At 36.1% G+C, this 19,645-nt stretch overlaps 1 protein-coding gene across 2 annotated transcripts; it reads right to left on the bottom strand.

Annotated features, from left to right (window-relative positions):
- On the bottom strand, nucleotides 7,721–16,681 carry LOC109825432 (caffeoylshikimate esterase-like). 2 transcript variants are annotated; one of them, XM_020392599.1, is made up of 9 exons: nucleotides 16,664–16,681; nucleotides 16,379–16,559; nucleotides 9,873–9,902; nucleotides 9,600–9,726; nucleotides 9,363–9,509; nucleotides 8,717–8,847; nucleotides 8,482–8,619; nucleotides 8,285–8,383; nucleotides 7,721–8,153 (listed from the first exon to the last, which is right to left on the bottom strand). In XM_020392599.1, the coding sequence occupies exons 2-9, from the start codon at nucleotides 16,511–16,513 to the stop codon at nucleotides 7,923–7,925; spliced, it is 1,038 nt and encodes a 345-aa protein (XP_020248188.1). In that variant the 5' UTR covers nucleotides 16,514–16,559; nucleotides 16,664–16,681; the 3' UTR covers nucleotides 7,721–7,922. The 2 variants fall into 2 exon arrangements, with proteins under 2 accessions (XP_020248188.1, XP_020248887.1); XM_020393298.1 differs by lacking the exons at nucleotides 9,873–9,902; nucleotides 16,664–16,681 and having other exon boundaries at nucleotides 16,379–16,649.

Here is a 19,645-nt window from a genome sequence, read left to right as displayed (position 1 = left end):
TCCTTGCTGCTGCTGCTGCTGCTGCTGCTAAGGAAAATTAAGTTAGGGGGTATAGTGTAATTTTGTTTTAATTACTTGTACTTAGAAAGTAAATGTGAAGGTTATGGGGGGGGCTAACCGGGCAAAAAAAACGGAGAGGAGGCGGCCGATTTTGGTGGGCTTAGGACGCCTCTGACACTGGTGCGAGGAGGCGGATACAGAAAAAGAAAAAGACAAAATTAGGGGTCAGTGTGGGCATTTTGGTCATTGTAAGTCTTTCTAAATTTTGTAGATTTTTGCTTTTTTTTTTTTATTACCTAAAATGCAGAGTTTATTTATATGATCAATTTCTTGTGGGCAGTTGCTTTTTTGAGACGGTTTAATAATCATGTTTTAGGTGTGAGTTAGAGAGAGAGAAGAAGAGAAGAGAACGGACTAAAGAAGTGCGTGTTAGTTTGAAGAAGGGACGTTTGATGTGCGCACAGCACAGCACAAGACAGCACAGCAATAGTTTCCAGTGAGAGAAAAATATATCTATTTCCTTAAAAAAAAAATAACTCACGTTTTATATATTTAAGGTTGCACAATCTAAGTTCCCCACTAGTTTTTCATAGTATTTGAAATGTTTGTCAACACTCATGCACAGTATTTTGGCAGAAAAGATAAGGTGATGGATTATAATATTTGTATTGCACTTACTTGCTATATATGTTGTTACTAGCACTAGATTGGCGATTGGATCTTCCTCATTTATGATCAAGACAAATCATACCAAGTTCCAATTTTTATGATAAGCATTTGAGTAAAATCTAGGAAAAGAGATTTGCAGCATGACGGGTTATTCAAACAAATGTTTTGAGAGAGAGTAGATTTTACTTGCATCGTACTTGCCATTTTGTCATTGGAGTTCATGTACATGTTCAAATGGACTAAAAATCGTAGTACCAAGGAGTGTGCTGACAAAACATTGTCAGCCATTAGATTTTCGAAATTAGAATTCAACGGTTGACAACTTTTTAGTACACGTTTAATGTTTATTGACCATACGCGCTGGATATTTCCGTGCTGCATGGAGCAAGGACCACGGGGATCGGTATATAAATTTTTAATTACACGATCAAAGAATCAGCGGTACTTTAAGACCAGGCCAGGACCAGCCAGCATAAGTCATTAGGTAGTTATTACTTTTAACATGATTAAATAGCTAGCCTACTATTTTGGAGATAAGGGTTTGGTTTGGTGGTAGTTAAGTGATTTCAGGCCAATTAGTATTAATTAGTTAAGTCATGAGGATGATTTATGGTTCCTAGAACGTGCACGGTGCACCGTTTTTTGTTCCCTGGGGGCCTCTGAGGGGGAGGGAGCAGGGTTTAGAGTAGGCTGAGTAGCTTAGCCTGCAGAGTTGTTCGGTCTCTTCCCCCAACTAACTTTTTCCCATCATTCGACTCACCAGCTTTTGTAGACGAAATGATTGGGCTAAGAGTCTAGGAGGCACCCTCAGCTCTCTCGTGTTCATTCATTCACTCCCAAGAATTCTAATGCCTCTGGCTCTGGCAGTATATATAAAATCTGTCCGCTTTCCGCTGTTTCCCACTTGTGGGCATCTCCTACCATTTAATTACTCTCATCATTAAAATCTTGAAAACGTCCCATCGTCGGAGGTTGAATCTGAATTGTTATCAATCACGTATACAAACAAGGGTTTTTTTCATATGTGTCCCTTATACATCGATCTCCTACACTTTGGCTCAGTCCCTCCCTCAAACTACAAAAACTGCAATAGTAGGATTAGAAGTTAAAGGTGCTAGTTCGAAACAGGTTATGAGAATTATGGGATTTTAACAGAAATTTAGATGATTTAGGGGACTAATTGGGGGAGTCTAATGACATTTTCAATTGTTTGAGGGAATAATTCAGAATACTTTATGAATTGAGGGACCTTGACGGTAATACGGAAGGGACTAACAGGGAAAAGGCCCACATAAATACGCTGCATTTTGTTGGATTTTTATTCAGAGATTGAGACGGGACTTCGGTCCACGGAACTGTGCAGCATTCACAAGGGTGTTGTTTTCAGTCCCCTTATATGTATCTTCTAAAATTTCATATTAAGCCCTCGCATATTTGAAATTGCTCACAGGTCTCTCAGGGTCTTACAATTTGGTCCCTCGACAACCAAAATACCTCTCAGTTCATGTTTCTCAAAAAGCTCCTTTGCTTCAAAAAAAATTAGCTAACAGGCATTTTGGTAATTGAGGGACACAGTTGAAGGACCTCCTAGGATTTGGGCAATTTTGAACATTTGAGGGACTAATATCTAATTATTAAACATGTGAGGGACTAATACTGAGTAACACTTTTTTAATATCCCATGACCCTTTAGCAGTTCTTCATTCCCGCTTTATGGGCCCACCATCGCTCACGAGCTCGATCATGCGCGTTGTACCAGTTGCTTCTGAGGCCCCATCGCCAACGAGTCTGTAACTAGACATTTAAGTTCGTTACATTAATGACGCATATATCATGCAGATGTTTTATTTTATGCTCGTCGGTAGACGGGATTAATCATGGTGGATATGAATTATGTAATTATTTCCTCATTATCGAATTAACAATATCGGACTTCAACGATTTCTATGTTTATATTATTGCGCTGCAAATTCTTTAGAAATATTGTAAGTAAATTTAATTTAATTACGTTTATTATAGTTAAAACACCTACCAGCACTTGAATACTTTACTCATCCTTCTTAACATTGACACCCAAAAGTTTACTTTAACAATCTGATAACAAAATTTCAAATCAAAGTTAATTTTTCAATATCGTAACCAAAACTCTTTAACTTTATTGTTCATTTTTCACTAAACAAGAAGAACTGAAAATGTGGTAAGAAAATGAGTTTGCCACTCACTTTTCTATGTTGATATTCAGTGGCGGATCCACGCCCTATCATGTGGTGGTTCAAATTTTATTTTTTCAAGTACTACTATTGGAGACGTAAAAAAAATTAGTAAGAAAGCAAAAAACTATTTTTAGAGAAGCAAAAATAAAGAAAATAGGAGAAAAGTAGATATATAAAAACAATTATTTGGCTTATCTTCATAAATGGATACATTGAAAGGAAAAGAAGCAAAAAATAAGGTGGAGGCAAAAAAAGAAAGAAAATAAAGTAGAGAACTTGGTTGGTAATAGCAAACTAAGAAAGCTTTGGGAGTTTCGAACATGTGACCTCTTAGAACATAGAGGCAACACTAGTACCGCTGGGCTACAAGTCACTTACGTTTACTAACAGATATGTATAATATATATAGAAAACTTATAAATATGAGGTGGTTCAACTGAACCAGTTTGAACAGGCATGGGTCCGCCCCTGTTGATATTCATGCGCTTTCCATTATTAAATTGTCAAAATAAAACTTCAGTGCACCAAAAATAGTAGATGCTGCAATTATATTTTTAATAAAGGTGCAATTAATCCTAATTTTAAACTTGTTTTATTGAATGTATTTACCATAGATTAAGTTTGCTTTTTTTCATTTAAGGTTGTTAATCTATATATCATTGGAAAAACATTAAAGCACACATCTTTATAATTTATCTCAAGCCATATGTACATCTGTCATGTAAAGACAAACATGTTTATGCGTAGACCCTCTTTCGTGGAGTATCATGCTATCCAATTACAACGGATTAACTACTACAATTTTATTTTTCTTTCTATATGAAAATATCCGTAGCTCACATTTTAAAAAAAAAATCTCATAAAATCTAGTAATGTATATTGCTTGTTGTATTTTGTGACTGTTGATATTGATAACCGTTATTGGCTTTTTCTTTGTGGTAAGGGGTATTGCTTAGGCATTAGTAATATGTCAAATGCTAGTATATTAACAATTTGCCAAACTTGTACGTGTTACTTGTGTATCCAATCCTGCTCATAAAAATATATATATTTGCTTCATCGTCCGATGAAATTTGTTATTATTATCTGCCATTTGTACTTGGCATTTATAAAACTGGTCGATGAAATTGGCCCGCTTCAGTTAAACCTTTGGCCCATTGGTAACTTAGTCTCGGTTCCTGGAGTCTCTGTGGCCCAACATCACAAAAAGTAGTAAAATTTTCTGGAATTAGACGTATAATATGATCCTCAAACTGCAAGAAATAATTTTTCTGGATTTTTGGTGGGGAAAGGTTTAAAATTTTTAGGGAAAGTTTGAGTCATTTGGCGTTTTGAAAGTTTCGTAGGAAAAGGTTTGGGTTTGAAGGGGGAAGCACCGAAGCACCCACATATCTTTCAGTAGGGTTTCATGGGAACACCCCAAATTTTGGTGTTTTCATGAAATTTAACAAAAAATTATTACATCAGTCATTTGTCTTCACATCTAATCTAAGAAAGCTTTATTTTTCTTTTCTACTAGCAGCTTCACACGTGCCATATACAACTTTTGTTGATTTTAAAGTTTGAGAAAACTGTCATTCATCAAATGTCTAATCAAAATTTGCAAGTTGTAAATCTACTAACGGAAAGACAATTTTTATGCAAACTCTATAACTTTTGTCTATTTGTATTAGGGGTGTCCATCCGGCCCGGTCTGGCCCGGCCCGAAAAATCAGGCCCGGGCCCGGGTCTAAGCGGGCCGGACATCGGGCCGGTCCGGTTTTGAAAATTTTTATTTTTTTTAAATTGTTTTTAAGTTTTAAAGAAAAAAAAGGCAAAATTAGACACAATTTTGATTAAAAATTTATATTATTAATCATTTGTAATTATGTAATTTACAAATATAAAAATATATAAAAATTAAATTAATATAAAATAATATAAAATAATTATAGAATTTATAGAAATAAACAAAATTAAAAATAATTATAGATATCAAAGGAGCTGTTGAATTTATAGAAATAAATAAAATTAAAAATAATTATAGAATTCAAAGAGCCCCAATGCCTTATCAAAGACTTTTAAATATATATGTTGTAGCTAGAATTTAAACCACTAACCTCGTCTCCAAACTCCTAAAGTTTACCACTAGACTAAATAGCCCAAAATATTCATGTCATTCATATATTATACATAAACAAATTGTAAGTACTTATAGAAATTACATAAACAAATTGTATTATACATAAACATATATATAAAAAATATAAATTATATATAAATTTATATAAGAGTATAAATATATATACACATATATTATACATATATAAGTATATTTATATATACACACATATATAAACATAAACTTATATGTACATATATAAGTATATTTATATAATAGTATAAATACATATAAGAGTATAAATATATATTTATATATCTATACATATATATAAACATAAACTTATATGTACATATATAATTATATTTATATAAGAGTATAAATATATATATACTATTATATAAATATAATTTTTATGTTTTATTGTTTTTTAAAATTTTTAAAAAAATAAAAAAATAAAAAAACAAAAAAATCCGGGCCGGCCCGGTGCCCGGGCCGGTCGCCGATGACCGGGCCCGGTTTTGGCCTGGGTTTCCGAGCCGACCCCGGGCCGGATCCGGATTGTGGGCTTTTTGGACACCCCTAATTTGTATGTAATGAGGACCAAGTATTTTCTTTTTGCTTGATTTCGTTAACAAGAGAGAGGTTTCAAAAATATTTCATTTCTTATTGAAGAAAATATTAATGAAGAAGTTCTAAAGAAATAAGAAGTTGTGGGTGAAAAACTGAAAAAGTTCGGGAGAGTGGGAGAGAGAGTGGTGGTGAGCCCCATTTGAGTAGTGATTGCTCGGAATGATGGAATTACCCCTAGTCTTTGTCAAAATGACACCCTCTGCTTTAACAAATTGAAGGAAATATCTCTCATCCCTCATCGCCTTAATACCAAGGGCCCTTTTCTTTTGTGACGGAAAACGGAGTAGACCCGGTGCTCAATGGTCTGAGGGAATCAATTAAGTAAAACTCCGGTCCTTGCCAACAACCTATTAGAACCACCAACAATGACAGCTGAATGCCGATGAAGGGATTTGACCTAGGGTGCTAGCGGGACAAACCCGCCAAGTTCTCCTTGTGCAAATCCCCAATGCCTACCCTCACGAGACTTAAAAATAGGGCTGGCAATGGTACACAATTCCATTCCAACCAATTCATGTACCAACCGTACCAAATACGGGACTTAAAAGCTAAAAATGAGGCACTTAATTTTAAGGAACAGCAGAAGTGACATGTCTATCTAGCAATTAAAAGCTTGTTACAAACAATGTTAATTAATTGTGTAATAAGGGTACTTTTGTACCCCCAGAAAAAAAATTCCCAGTGGCTGCCCAAAATGCTAATAAAACCTTCATCCCCTTGCTCCCGAGTCCTTTGAAGACCTTTGTCAACTCATCAAGTAACTCAACCGTTTATATTTTTTGCCCTCTTCTCCAATTTCTCGTCGACGAAGAAGTTTTCACCTTTCTTTATTATTGTCGCAAACAATGTTTCTCCTTTTGTTACGTTGTCCTTAAAATTTGGATTGACTTAATTAATTTAAACCCATTCTGGTCGTGACGTCAATCTAAAAATCAGCCTGGTCTGTGTGTGATCTCAACTGGGGCCCTAAAATTCAGTCAGAGTTCAGTTGTCCTGTGCTTTAGCAAAGAAATGAAGATGGGTGAGAAGAGAAGAGGTTTAGGAAAGGAGGATAGAGAAACATCAAGAAGAAAAAAGGAACTCTGAAAAAAAATCCGAAACTACCCCCACTTACTTTATTCATCTGTCAAACCTGGAAAATTGAAAATAATAATAAATGTAAAATGGAGAATTTACACATCAGTGATTCCCGGGACCTGTCCCATTTTTGGGCACAAAAAATGTTTTTCCTTTTTTTTTTAATATTTTCTTGATAATGCAGCCTAGTAGTTTATTTTGGCTTTTGACATTAAAGTTGCTAATTTCCGCCTTGTCCAAATATTAGGTTTTTTTTTGTGTTTCCTTCTAATAAAGTGAACCTAAGTTTTATATTTCCTATTTGGGGTTACGTGTTTCCTTCTTAAGAATGGGCTTAATATTAATAATCCCAACTTAATGCTGTCCGTACTTGACAACATTATGTGACTCCATTCTATGGTGGGCCTATATTCTTTTAGGACCTGATATTAAGGCCTTGACTTGCTATGGGCCCTAACTAGTAAGTCTCAATCTTGACGTCCTTTTTTAACAGAGCTGACTACATAATAGTGGTCAGTTCTGAGCTTTTCAATGGACACCATAGAGGGCAAAATGAATATCTAACTACTCATTGTGTGGTTCAAAACTGTCCCGCTCACACATGGTCGACTCTGACAAGATTTACGGTGCTCAATCACGTAACGTTTCCACTAATTATTTCTTCCCTTGATCTACATTATCTTCTCAGTTCTCACTCTTCATCTTATGAAGCAGGGGATCAAACGCCTCTAATTGCTATTTCTCCTCTTTTCAACATCATCGAGGATTCGATCTTAATCATGAATTTTCACTTTGTTATCTTTTATAACCTTATAATAGATATTTAAGGGTTAATTACGGATAGACCCTGTACAACCATCACATTATTATCGCGTAGCTTTATTGTTGCGGATAGACCCCCTAATCGAAATCGTTTTACCCTTTTGAGAGGATCTATCTGAATAGTTTTCAGTTACTAGGGAGTCTGTGTGCAACAATAGAACAATAGGGGTAGCAAGTTCCATTTGGCGAACAAGTCTATCCGCATTCTGCCATTAACCTTGTATTTAAAATTAAGCTTACCAATATTGTTCACCAAGGATACATGCATCTTCACTTCTCATACTAAGAGTACAACATTTCTCATCTTCCTTCTATTACTTCCAACCAATAAGATGGCTTTCTGAGCTAACTTCAAAGCTCAAAACAAGAATATAAAAACAAAATTTTGCATGTGTCAGAGGGAAAATTCATGACGACGATATTATTTTTTCACTATGTACATCAAGCCAACCGATAATGTCACCGAAAACTTTGAATATAATCTCGTCCGATTCTCCTTCAAGAAGAGAATGATACCCATCTTCATACAAGCAGAGCTTCTTGTCCGAGCTGCATGCCTTCTCGTACAAAGCCTTGCTCACTGAAGGATCGGTTACAACATCCGCGTCACCGTGTAAAATTAACAGAGGGAGAGAAACCTGGAAAATTATGAACACCACCAAAAAAAAAAAAACAAATCGAATTTATAAGAACTTTTTCATTATCGGTCGTCATATTCATGTACTTTCTTCAGTTAGCTGAAATAATAAGAACAATTAGAAGCTCATACTTCTTCTAATCGGCTTTCAATTTCTCGCGTTACTCTTAGGAGCTCGACTGCTGTCCTTAGGCGCGGTTTATCTCTGTAACAAATTACATTAAACTTGCACTGCAGAAACAGCAAACATTATGATCTATTAGAGAATGTAAACCAATTGTATACTTTTTTTTTGACAAACACAATCAGAATGTCCACCAAAAACTGACCATCTCTCTCTTTTCTAAATCCTTGAATGCCTTTTCTGCCAAGTCCGCTAGAGGAACTAATTTTCTTTTAGGAAGAAACTTCGCCATACCGATAAGAAATTGTTGTACTGCCCAAGATGGAACAACATCATCTGATATCTAATGAAAAAAAAAGTATGTTTAGTTAAAAAAAACAGAGAGACTAGGATGATTGCTATCGAAAACCCTTAATTGAAGTCCAGAGGTGAAAGATAACCTTACACATTGGTGCAGCAAGAACTGCACCATCCCATGCCTCGGGCTGCTTGAGATGAACCTTTAAAGCAACTGCTCCGCCCATGGATTCTCCGAATAGGAAACTCGGAAGGCCTTTATATTCAGGTTTTTCTGGAAAAATATTTATATATATGGGGAAAAAGAAAGTTTTGTAAGTAAAAAGTTGGGATGATTCCACCCTCTTTAATTTGGGCATTAATTGTTTAGCAAAAAGGCATGGAAGGTGATTGATTCTTGCTGTAGTTTAACATGATAAGGTGGCCATCAAGATCCCAATTAGGACCCTGAAAATTGTTGAGGTTATTTGTTCGAATATATATGGCTGATTAATAAAAAAGTACAGCATATAAGCTAATAAGATATCATGATTGCAAATGTTCCAACATTCTGGGTAAACTGCAGCAATACTACATAAAGTCTAGATGCATTGAATCAGTCACTACAAATCCATAACGTCTAAAGTTGAAACAAATGTTGCTGCAGATAATACCTTATTTCAAATGAATGAACTCGAAAAAGAGAATGATGAGCAAAAGTTGCTTGCTTTATATTTTTTTTATAAAGAAAAGATGTCGATGTTAAATACTGAGAATTTGTTGTAGATGAATTTAGGTCGAAAATATTACCTTTTATTTTTGTGAAATGCTCAACTACATCACCAACAAGATCATCAAAACTAGGTATGTAGCCGTGAAGGCCTTCTGAAAGACCAAATCCAGGGTAATCCAATGCAAACACTCCATATCCCTCAGATGTCAATTTTTTTGCAATTCCTATTATGCACATATTTCATAAATATAACTGCATAACAATTAATTTTTCAATTTCAAGAAAAAAAAAACCAACAGTAAAGGATCGACTACCTTCAAAGAAAAACGAACAAGTATCACCGTATCCATGACAAAGACAAATTATAGCCTTTATTGAAGAATTCTCAGGAAGCCAACTTTTCGAATAAATCTCCAATCCTCGAGTGTTCACCTCATAGGACTGCCTTACATAAGAAAATGTTAAAATTGATATCTATGCAAGAAAATGTAGCATTGTCTAAAAAAAACAATTAAAATGTTCAATCGCCACATTGTCAAACTTCTGTCTATGCTTTGAGCAAAGTAAAGCGAAAGATAATTCTTTACCTCCTTCATCTTTATCCCAACGTCTGGCAACTGTAAAGAAGAGGTAGCAACAAATGTTAGGCAACATGTACCTAAATTTTTTTACATTTTTTCCTTTACTAAAAGAAAATGGATCAACTATGTCTTTCATGAAAAAATATGTTATGGAACAATTAAGATCATTGAGAATAAGAAGTTTATAGAGATCTCCAAAACTTAAGAAGTATTAGGAAAAATCTAAAATTCTTGAGAAGTTTGTAGGTGCATATAAGTAGATGCGGGATGTGCATGTCCTCCTCTTAGAGCAAAGTAATATCCTAGTCCTCGAAAAAGCAGCAATAGATTAACCCTATCATCTATGTAAGTAGAAAATATATCAGCTATGTCTGCTGCATGGAAAACATAACTACTCTGAAGAATTTTATCTGTTCCACAACAAGAACAGAGCCATCAACAACTCTCCACTTCAATAGAGTCGGCGATAGCCATGACCAAACATTTCATCTTAAATGCTAGAACCGAGCACAATGAGATTTCTTATCAGTTTATCGTAGAGGTCATCGCGGGCAAGGAAATTGAGCTAGAATTTTTTCAACAACTGAAACAGCTGGCATTGCCTGCTGAAAATGTTAGGATTGTGTCTTTGATTCTTTATATAACTTCATGAGAATTAGATAGAGTTAGAGATCTATCATGATTAGGAGATTAAGTATCATCATGATTAGGAATTTGTATCCTATTCTAATTAGGAAGTTTGGTTAGGGGTAGAGTTTTGGTTTCACTATATATATTCTTCTATTATTGAAGGAAAAACTAAGGAGACGAGAAGACCAATATTTTTGTAATCTAGGATTAGCAAAGGGCGTAGCCTGATTCAATAATATTATGCGAGAGGCGAGAGTTTCGCAGTCTTTGTCCGTTCAAAAGATTATAAAGAGTGAGTTTTGGAGAGAATATAAGAGTGTTGGGAAGAAATATTTGGAGGTGATGGAGAAAGTGTTTAAGAATTCGGGAGACAATAGAAAATTTAGGAAGAAGAAGATTTTTATTTCTTTTGAACACCTTAGAACAACTTGGAACTTCTTGATTACAAATGAGAGGGAAGGGGAGGTATTTATAACCTCCAAAGTACAAAATATCGAGAATATTTTAATCCTAAATCTAGAGAGTTCTAGCATAATATCTAGAATTTTATATTACAATTATCTAGAGAAATATCTAGATATTCATTCTCTATAATTTTCTAGAACATTTTAAGGAGGTGGAGATGTTTAGATATTTCTAAAGAAAACTCTAGAACTTGGAACAAGTATTGGGTTTTGGCCCAACAAGTGATAATTGGATCATTGATCCAATAATTAAACTTGATCCAAAATCAAGTTTACTTTTCAACACCCCCTCTTAAACTTGATTTTGCTACTCCAAGCAAACTCCTCATCTTGATAAAATTTTCGCGCTTGAGAGGCTTGGTGAAGATATCAGCTACTTGATCATTCGTCTTCACGTACTCCAATTGAACGTCCCTCTTGGTAACACACACTCTAATGTAGTGATAACGAGTGTCAATGTGCTTACTTCGATCATGAAAGACTGGGTTCTTTGCCAAAGCTATTGCTGACTTATTATCCACTAAGATCTTCGTTGGCTCCTTTTGTGGCAAACTCAACTCCTTTAACAGGTTTCGTAACCAAACAGCATGGCAAACATATGAAGTAGCCGCTACGTACTCCGCTTCACAAGTAGAAAGGGTGATAATTGGTTGCTTCTTTGACATCCATGTGAAAGATATATCTCCAATGAAGAACACGAATCCGCTTGTGCTTTTTCGGTCATCTACGTCTCCACCCCAGTCGCTATCGCTAAATCCAACAAGCTTGTAATCGTCAGAAACAGAGTAATACAAGCCAAAGTTTATGGTACCTTTGATATAGCGAAGTATCCTTTTAGCTGCCTTGAAATGAGTTGTTGTTGGATGCTCCATGTATCGGCTCACAACTCCGACTGCATATAGGATGTCAGGTCTTGTGCACGTTAAGTAGCGTAGGCTTCCAACCAAGCTCTTAAATAGTGTTGGATCTACACTCTCTCCTTCTTCTTGCTTTGACAATTTGGCTCCACATTCCATTGGCGTGCTTACTGGATTCGAGTCATCCATCTTGAACTTCTTAAGAACCTCTTTAGCATAGCCTTCTTGAGTAATGAAAATTCCATTATCTTCTTGTCTCACTTCAATTCCAAGGTAGTAAGACATCAATCCAATATCGGTCATCTCGAACTCCTTCGTCATCTCCATCTTGAATTCCTCGAACATACTTGGATTGTTGCCTGTGAATATCAAGTCATCTACATACAAGCATCCAATCAATATATCATTATTTTGAGTTTTGATATAGAGTGCATGCTCATATGGACACTTGATGAAACTTTTCTCCTTGAAGTACTTATCAATTCGAGTGTTCCAAGCTCTTGGTGCTTGTTTTAACCCATAAAGCGCCTTCTTTAACCTCAAGACTTTGTCTTCTTCTCCCTTGATTATGTAGCCTTGTGGTTGCTCAATGTAAACTTCTTCTTCAAGACCTCCATTTAAGAAGGTTGATTTGACATCCATTTGATGTATCCTCCAATTGTTTTGAGCTGCCAATGAAATGATTAATCTAACAGTTTCTAGACGAGCAACAGGAGCGAATACCTCGTCATAGTCGATTCTCGCTCTTTGGCTATAACCTTTTGCCACCAATCTTGCCTTGTATCTTTCAACTTCTCCTTTAGAGTTCTTCTTTGCTTTGTACACCCACTTCACATCGATCGCCTTATGCCCATTTGGAAGTGAAGCTAACTCCCATGTCTCATTCTTTTGTATCGCCTTGATCTCTTCATCCATTGCATTTCTCCATGTCTTCTTCTCCATAGCTTCTTCGAAATTCATGGGCTCGCAATCCGCAAATAGACAAAATAAAGTAAGATTATCTTGATTTTCAGTTACCTCGTAAAGTTCTTGCAGACTTCTGAAACGTGGAGTCCTGTCGCTCGAACTTTCATCTTCTTGAGAACTCGTTGTTGGTGAAGTTGGTGGGGTAACAGGCTCCTCTCTTGGTTTCTCCAATTCATCTTCTTCAACATGTGGAAAGAAGTTGTAGTCTTCATCATTTGATCTCCAATCCCATTCTCCTTCTTCATCAAAGATGACATTTCGACTGATGATTGTCTTCTTTGTATCAGGATTGTAGAGCTTGTAGCCTTTGGAGTTGGCATCGTAACCAATAAAGATGTACTTCTCACTTTTGTCATCTAGTTTGCTCCGCTTCTCATCCGATACATGAGCGTGAGCAAGGCTTCCAAAGACTCTTAGATGAGAAACACCGGACTTCCTTCTGCTCCAAGCTTCTTGTGGTGTTTTTCCCGAAACACTTCTTGTTGGAGATCGATTTGATAGATAAACCGTGCATGCAACTGCTTCTGCCCACAACTCTTTTGGTAGTTTCTTACTTTTGAGCATGCTCCTCGCCATTTCAAGGATTATCCGGTTCTTCCTTTCCGCAACTCCATTTTGTTGAGGGGACCTCGGCACCGTCAATTGTCTTCGAATACCGTTATATTCACAATACTTCTCAAATTCCTTGGATGTGAGTTCTCCTCCACGGTCGGATCTCATGGCTTTGATCACAAGGCCACTTTCCTTCTCGACATGGGCTTTGAACTTTTTGAAGTTTTCAAACACTTCTGATTTTTACTTCAAAAAGTAAACCCATGTTTTTCTTGAAAAATCATCAATAAAGAGAAGAAAGTAGTTACTTTTATCGAGTGATCTTGGTTTGATCGGGCCACATACATCTGTATGTATGAGTTCCAATGGCTTCCGCGCTCTTCTGTCTGACTCCTTTGGAAAGCTCATTTTGAATTGCTTTCCAAGTAGACACCCTTCACACACTTGATTTGGATGGTTGATGCAAGGCAATCCTCTCACCATCTCCTTTTTAGAAAGTAGCTCTAATCCTCCAAAGTTGAGATACCCGAATTGAAGATGCCAAAGCCAGGACTCCTCCCTGTAGCACATCTTGAGACATTGTGCGATGTTATTTTGAATGTTAAGAACAAACATTCTATTCTTTGACATCGGCACCTTGGTAATGAGATTGTTTTCTTGGTCTCTTATAGAAATGTTATTATCCTTTAATCGAATATCATAACCTTTCTCTATGAGTTGTCCAAGGCTCAATATATTGGTCTTCATGCTTGGGATATAGTAAACGTTGGAAATAAATTGATGATCTCCATTCTTCAATCGGATGAGAATATTTCCTTTACCTTTCACCTCCATCTTCGATTCATCTCCCAAAGCCACATTTCCTTTCACCGATTCATCAAGCTCCACGAACATGCTTTTTTTCCCGCACATGTGATTGCTTGCACCGCTATCGAGGTACCACTTGTGAACCTCATCTTGTTCATCTTTCTTGTAAGTCATCAATAGCATATCATCTTCTTGGCTTCTTTCTTCAACATAATTGGACTTCTCTTCAACTCTATTATTGTTCGGAGCTTTGCATTCGGAAGCATAGTGTCCAAACTTTCCACAATTATAGCATTTAACGCTTGACTTATCGTACCTTGGTTTTTGATTTCCTCTCCCACGACCTCTTGATGAGCTTTCTCCTCTTTGGTTGGTGTTGTCATCATGAGGCCTCCAACCTCGTCCATTTCCATATCCACGACCTCGTCCTCGGACTTGACCGCCACCTCGTCTTTGATAACTTCGTCCGCTTTCTTCTTTAGTTTGATCAATCCGCATCTTGAGTACTTGTTCTGCAATATCTTCCTTCTTCTTCTTCTTTTCTTCATAAGCTTGTAACGACCCAAGAAGTTGCTCCATCGTCATAACCTCCAAATCCTATGTTTCTTCAATGACAGTGACAATATGCTCGAATTTTGGATCCAACGATCTAAGAACCTTCTCCATGATTCTCACCTCATCTAACTTCTCGCCATTTCTCTTTAGGTTATTAGTATCCGTTAAAACTCTTGAGAAGTAATCGGAGACGAGTTCACCTTCCTTCATTTGTAACGCTTCAAATTCTCCTCTTAGAGTTTGAAGACGTACCTTCTTGACTTGATCTACTCCCTTGTAAGAAGTTCGAAGCTTCTCCCATGCTTCTTTGGCCGTCTTTGCTCCCGCGATCTTCTCGAATGTATCTTCATCTAGACCTTGATAGATTAGACAGAGAGCCTTCTTGTCTCTCTTCCTTGAGTCTCTCAAACTATCCTTTTGAGTTTGAGATAGACTACCATCATTCTCCGGTTCAATGAAGCCTTTCTTGACTATCTCCCACACGTCATGTGCTCCTAGGATAGCCGTCATTCTTAGACTCCAATTGTCGTAGTTGCTCTTTGTGAGCATCAGGACTTGAAAGGGAACACCGTTACTCGCCATCTTCAAGGGAATCTTCTAGCTCTGATACCACTTTGTTGGGAAGAAATATTTGGAGGTGATAGAGAAAGTGTTTAAGAATTCGGGAGACAATAGAAAATTTAGGAAGAAGAAGATTTTTATTTCTTTTGAACACCTTAGAACAACTTGGAACTTCTTGATTACAAATGAGAGGGAAGGGAAGATATTTATAGCCTCCAAAGTACAAAATATCTAGAATATTTTAATCCTAAATCTAGAGAGTTCTAGCATAATATCTAGAATTTTATATTACAATTATCTAGAGAAATATCTAGATATTCATTCTCTATAATTTTCTAGAACATTTTAAGGAGGTGGAGATGTTTAGATATTTCTAGAGAAAACTCTAGAACTTGGATCAAGTATTGGGTTTTGGCCCAACAAGTGATAATTGGATCATTGATCCAATAATTAAACTTAATCCAAAATCAAGTTTACTTTTCAACAAAGAGTTGATTATGTATGTGAGTTCAGTGATTGAAAGACGAGAGTCGAGGGGTTCCGTTTGTAGTTCTCCCTAATACATGGTGGATTTCTCATATTGTTGCCCGTGGATATAGGTCGAAGTTGGTCGACCAAACCACTTAAATCTCATCGTTCTTTCTTCTTAATTGTGGTTATTTTCTATCTTATTGACTATGGATTGGCTTTAAAGTTGTGGTGATCGTAGTATGCGGGAAGCCTAAAATCCCTAACACAAAAGTCTGTACAGTTTCGGCAACACAAAGAGGATTACAAATCTAGGAGGGGATAGAAATACTTGAATAATTTTGTAACATCAAATAATCTTCCATCTAGCTTCCAAATTCTATCAGAAACCATATCAATCTTATATGGTCCATGGAGAGCCAAAAAAAAGAGATTCACAAATTCTATCCACATAAAAAAAACATTAATTGCGGATAACCCCGGCCCCTCTCGACACAAATAAAGGTAGTACATTAGCAAAACTCGAGCAAACTCTTCGCTCCAATATTTATCAATGAACAGTTCTCAATGCAATCATCAACAAACAAATAAAAATCAAATACCAAAGGAAGAAGGAAAAAAAAACCAAGGATCAAAAAGGAAAGAAAAGGACCTTGAAGAGGCAGTGATCGAGACTGAGTTGCACATCTTTGAAAGCCTCACGCAGCTTTCGTCGCTCGCGGCAGTCGCTGAGGTTCGCCCCTTCGAACATCTTCGCTAGGTTCCTGTCTATATCTTCCCATTTCATCTTTTCTCTTTTCTCCCTCACTCTGGAAAACAAACAATGGCAGATCCTGAAAATATGGGACAAAATAGATTAACGAGCGCCAGACCTGTTTCTTCTTCTCTTTCTATTGTTAGCGTGTTTGTCGAACGAGCACGAGGAGTAGTTACGTACAAGAGATAGAGACGATATTTCTTTTTGCGGAATTGTTTTTAGTAATAATTCTAACTGTAATTTCATGGACCCGTGTTTGAGTCGGACGACAGGGGCTTTCATAATTTATTGCCGTGACAACGAAATAGATAAATAACGTGAGAGCTAATTAGACCAAGGAAAGTTGGGGAACACGTGCGTACGTGTACCAACCTAGGGGATGTTTGGTTGCCCAAAAAAATTAAAGAAGGCAATTACAGAAAATCTATTTTCCTGCGATTATTTCGTTTTCTTTTGTTTGGGTCTCACTGTCAAACCAAATAAAAAAGTGACGTGACACTTTGTTATTGGATGATGTGACTCGTATTTTAAAAAAACATATTTCATGAGTTTTCTTAAGATATGGGTGTAAAACTTTTTAATGGTTTCCTTCCTCATTCTCTTTTTATTTTGCATCTAAGGTGTAGAGATCCTTTTGTTGTTTCTAGGAGCCGGTGCGTAATTTAATATTATTTTTTCACATAACCAATTGTAAAGATTCTTCACAATTAAAGATGTAGAGAATCCAAATCCATTTCTATTTGGATGTGTTTTTTAAGGAAGTGACATCCCTCATTTAGTTAAATTCCCCTCCATTCGATAGAAATTTGTTACCTTTCAAATTTGGGTGGAATCGAGCAGAAGGAAATTCCCTTACCTTCTCATCTCCTCTCTCTCATATTTTCTCTTTGGGCCTGATTGGTTCGAAGAAAAAGTGTGGAAAACGCGTGGAGACCTAGTGACACCGTTTTTCTGTGTCAGATTTACAAAATAGAATTCCTATTCAGTTGTTTAATACTCTGGAAAACTTTCTAGAAACCTTTCCAAAAAACGTCAGAAAACATCAAAAATGGAAAAAGCAAATCCGAGTTTTCAAGAAGGAATTGGAAGGAAAGCACATAGAAAAATAATTTAAAAATTGGGTGAAAGTGACCTGACTTGAATATTTGAGAAGTTTTTACAATTTTTTTTATGCCTTTTCTTTCCCTTTTTTCAAGTTTGATCCAAAGGAAGTAATTGTGTTGGTAGAGATTTCCATCTTCCATTTTCTGTGCGAAACATAACACTCTCTCTCATATTTTCTCTTTGGGCCTGATTGGTTCGAAGAAAAAGTGTGGAAAACGCGTGGAGACCTAGTGACACCGTTTTTCTGTGTCAGATTTACAAAATAGAATTCCTATTCAGTTGTTTAATACTCTGGAAAACTTTCTAGAAACCTTTCCAAAAAACGTCAGAAAACATCAAAAATGGAAAAAGCAAATCCGAGTTTTCAAGAAGGAATTGGAAGGAAAGCACATAGAAAAATAATTTAAAAATTGGGTGAAAGTGACCTGACTTGAATATTTGAGAAGTTTTTACAATTTTTTTTATGCCTTTTCTTTCCCTTTTTTCAAGTTTGATCCAAAGGAAGTAATTGTGTTGGTAGAGATTTCCATCTTCCATTTTCTGTGCGAAACATAACAAAAGAAAACCTTTTTCAGGAAACGAACTTAAATGCTTTGAAGACTAGATTTACATTGTATCCCTATTCTATTTTTATTTGGAAAATAACGAAACAGACCCTTATCTTTTCCGACCACAATGAAATGGCAAGCACAACATAAGGGGTTTTTTGGTTGCCCAAAATATCAAAGAAAGCAAGTATAGGAAATTTATTTTCGATAATGGTTTTCCTTTCTTTGTTTGGTTCTTACAGTGAAACCTTATTGAAAAGTGATGTGACAATTATTCGATGATGTGACCCATGATTAAGTGAATTTAATTCGTAGATTTTTTTATCATGTGATCCATAATTAAGAAAATCTAATTCGTAGATTTTTTTTAGGAGATAGAAAGAAAGCTTTAATAGTCTTATATGATAATTGTTATAAAATCCCCTCAATTTTCATAGTCCTATACGATAACCATTCAATGTGTTATTTTCTCTTCTTTTCTTTTCTTGTTTATTTTCCCGGAGGTCAAAAAATGAGGCTGAAAAAGCCCATTCAGATTTCTATAAAGTCGCAGTCCAACTCCGTAACGGAACAGCTCTTCTTCTTTCTAGAAACTACAGGAAATGGGGGTGTTTTCTACCACCCGTGAGAAAAGGACGACGTAGAAAGATCATTCTCATTAGTTTTTGAGCAAGCAACATTCTTTATTAAATTAAAGCATAAGTCTCTTTCAAGTAGGTTCGTGTTTATTTTGGCATTCGAAGACTAAAGGTTCCATCGCTAGCAATCAAAGACATATTCGGATCATACGCAGAAAAGTACTTAACAATATTAATATCATCTAGTGTGTTGTAACCTCAAAGCTGTCACCATAATTGAGATCTCAGCTTTATAAACTGTGGTTTTAATATGTGTTAGGCTGGAATTTGAAGTTTTATGGTGTTGTTTGCAAGGGGAGCTCCATCAGAAGATGTGTTTTCAGCATCGAAACGGACGTGACTAGGACCGACAGCAGACTAGGAGGTCGAACCGGCTCAAACCGTTAGACGGTCGGACCGCCGGGTGCACCCGTATGAGGATGTTTGATGGTCGGACCGCTCTGTGGACTGATCGAGTGATTTGGGAGGTGTACCGTATATAAAGATGTTTAATGGTCTATTCACAACAAGTGGAACTACTGATTGTCTTTTAGCAACATATATAACTGTAGGGAGTCTCTTCGCAATTCCGTGATAGTATATTTGGTCTGTTGACAGTTATCATTTCTGTCATTTCTAGCTATATTCATTTTATATTTATATTTATTTTTATTATTGTGATAGCTTGCAGTTTTAAAAGTCAGCCCAATGTTTTAATGCTATATTTCAAAATTTGTCCGCTACTAAATTGATATATACACACACACTAGTATAATGCATGTGCGTTGCATGTGAGCATACTTGTTTTATATTTTAAATTTCTTTTTTGAACATTTTCATGAATATTATATTAATAAATTTTTATAAGGAATATGAAATATATTGAACTAACA

Source organism: Asparagus officinalis, chromosome 1 (genome assembly GCF_001876935.1).
Source record: "Asparagus officinalis chromosome 1, Aspof.V1, whole genome shotgun sequence".
NCBI classification, from domain to species: domain Eukaryota; kingdom Viridiplantae; phylum Streptophyta; class Magnoliopsida; order Asparagales; family Asparagaceae; genus Asparagus; species Asparagus officinalis.
This window is presented reverse-complemented; position numbering and strand designations above follow the sequence as displayed.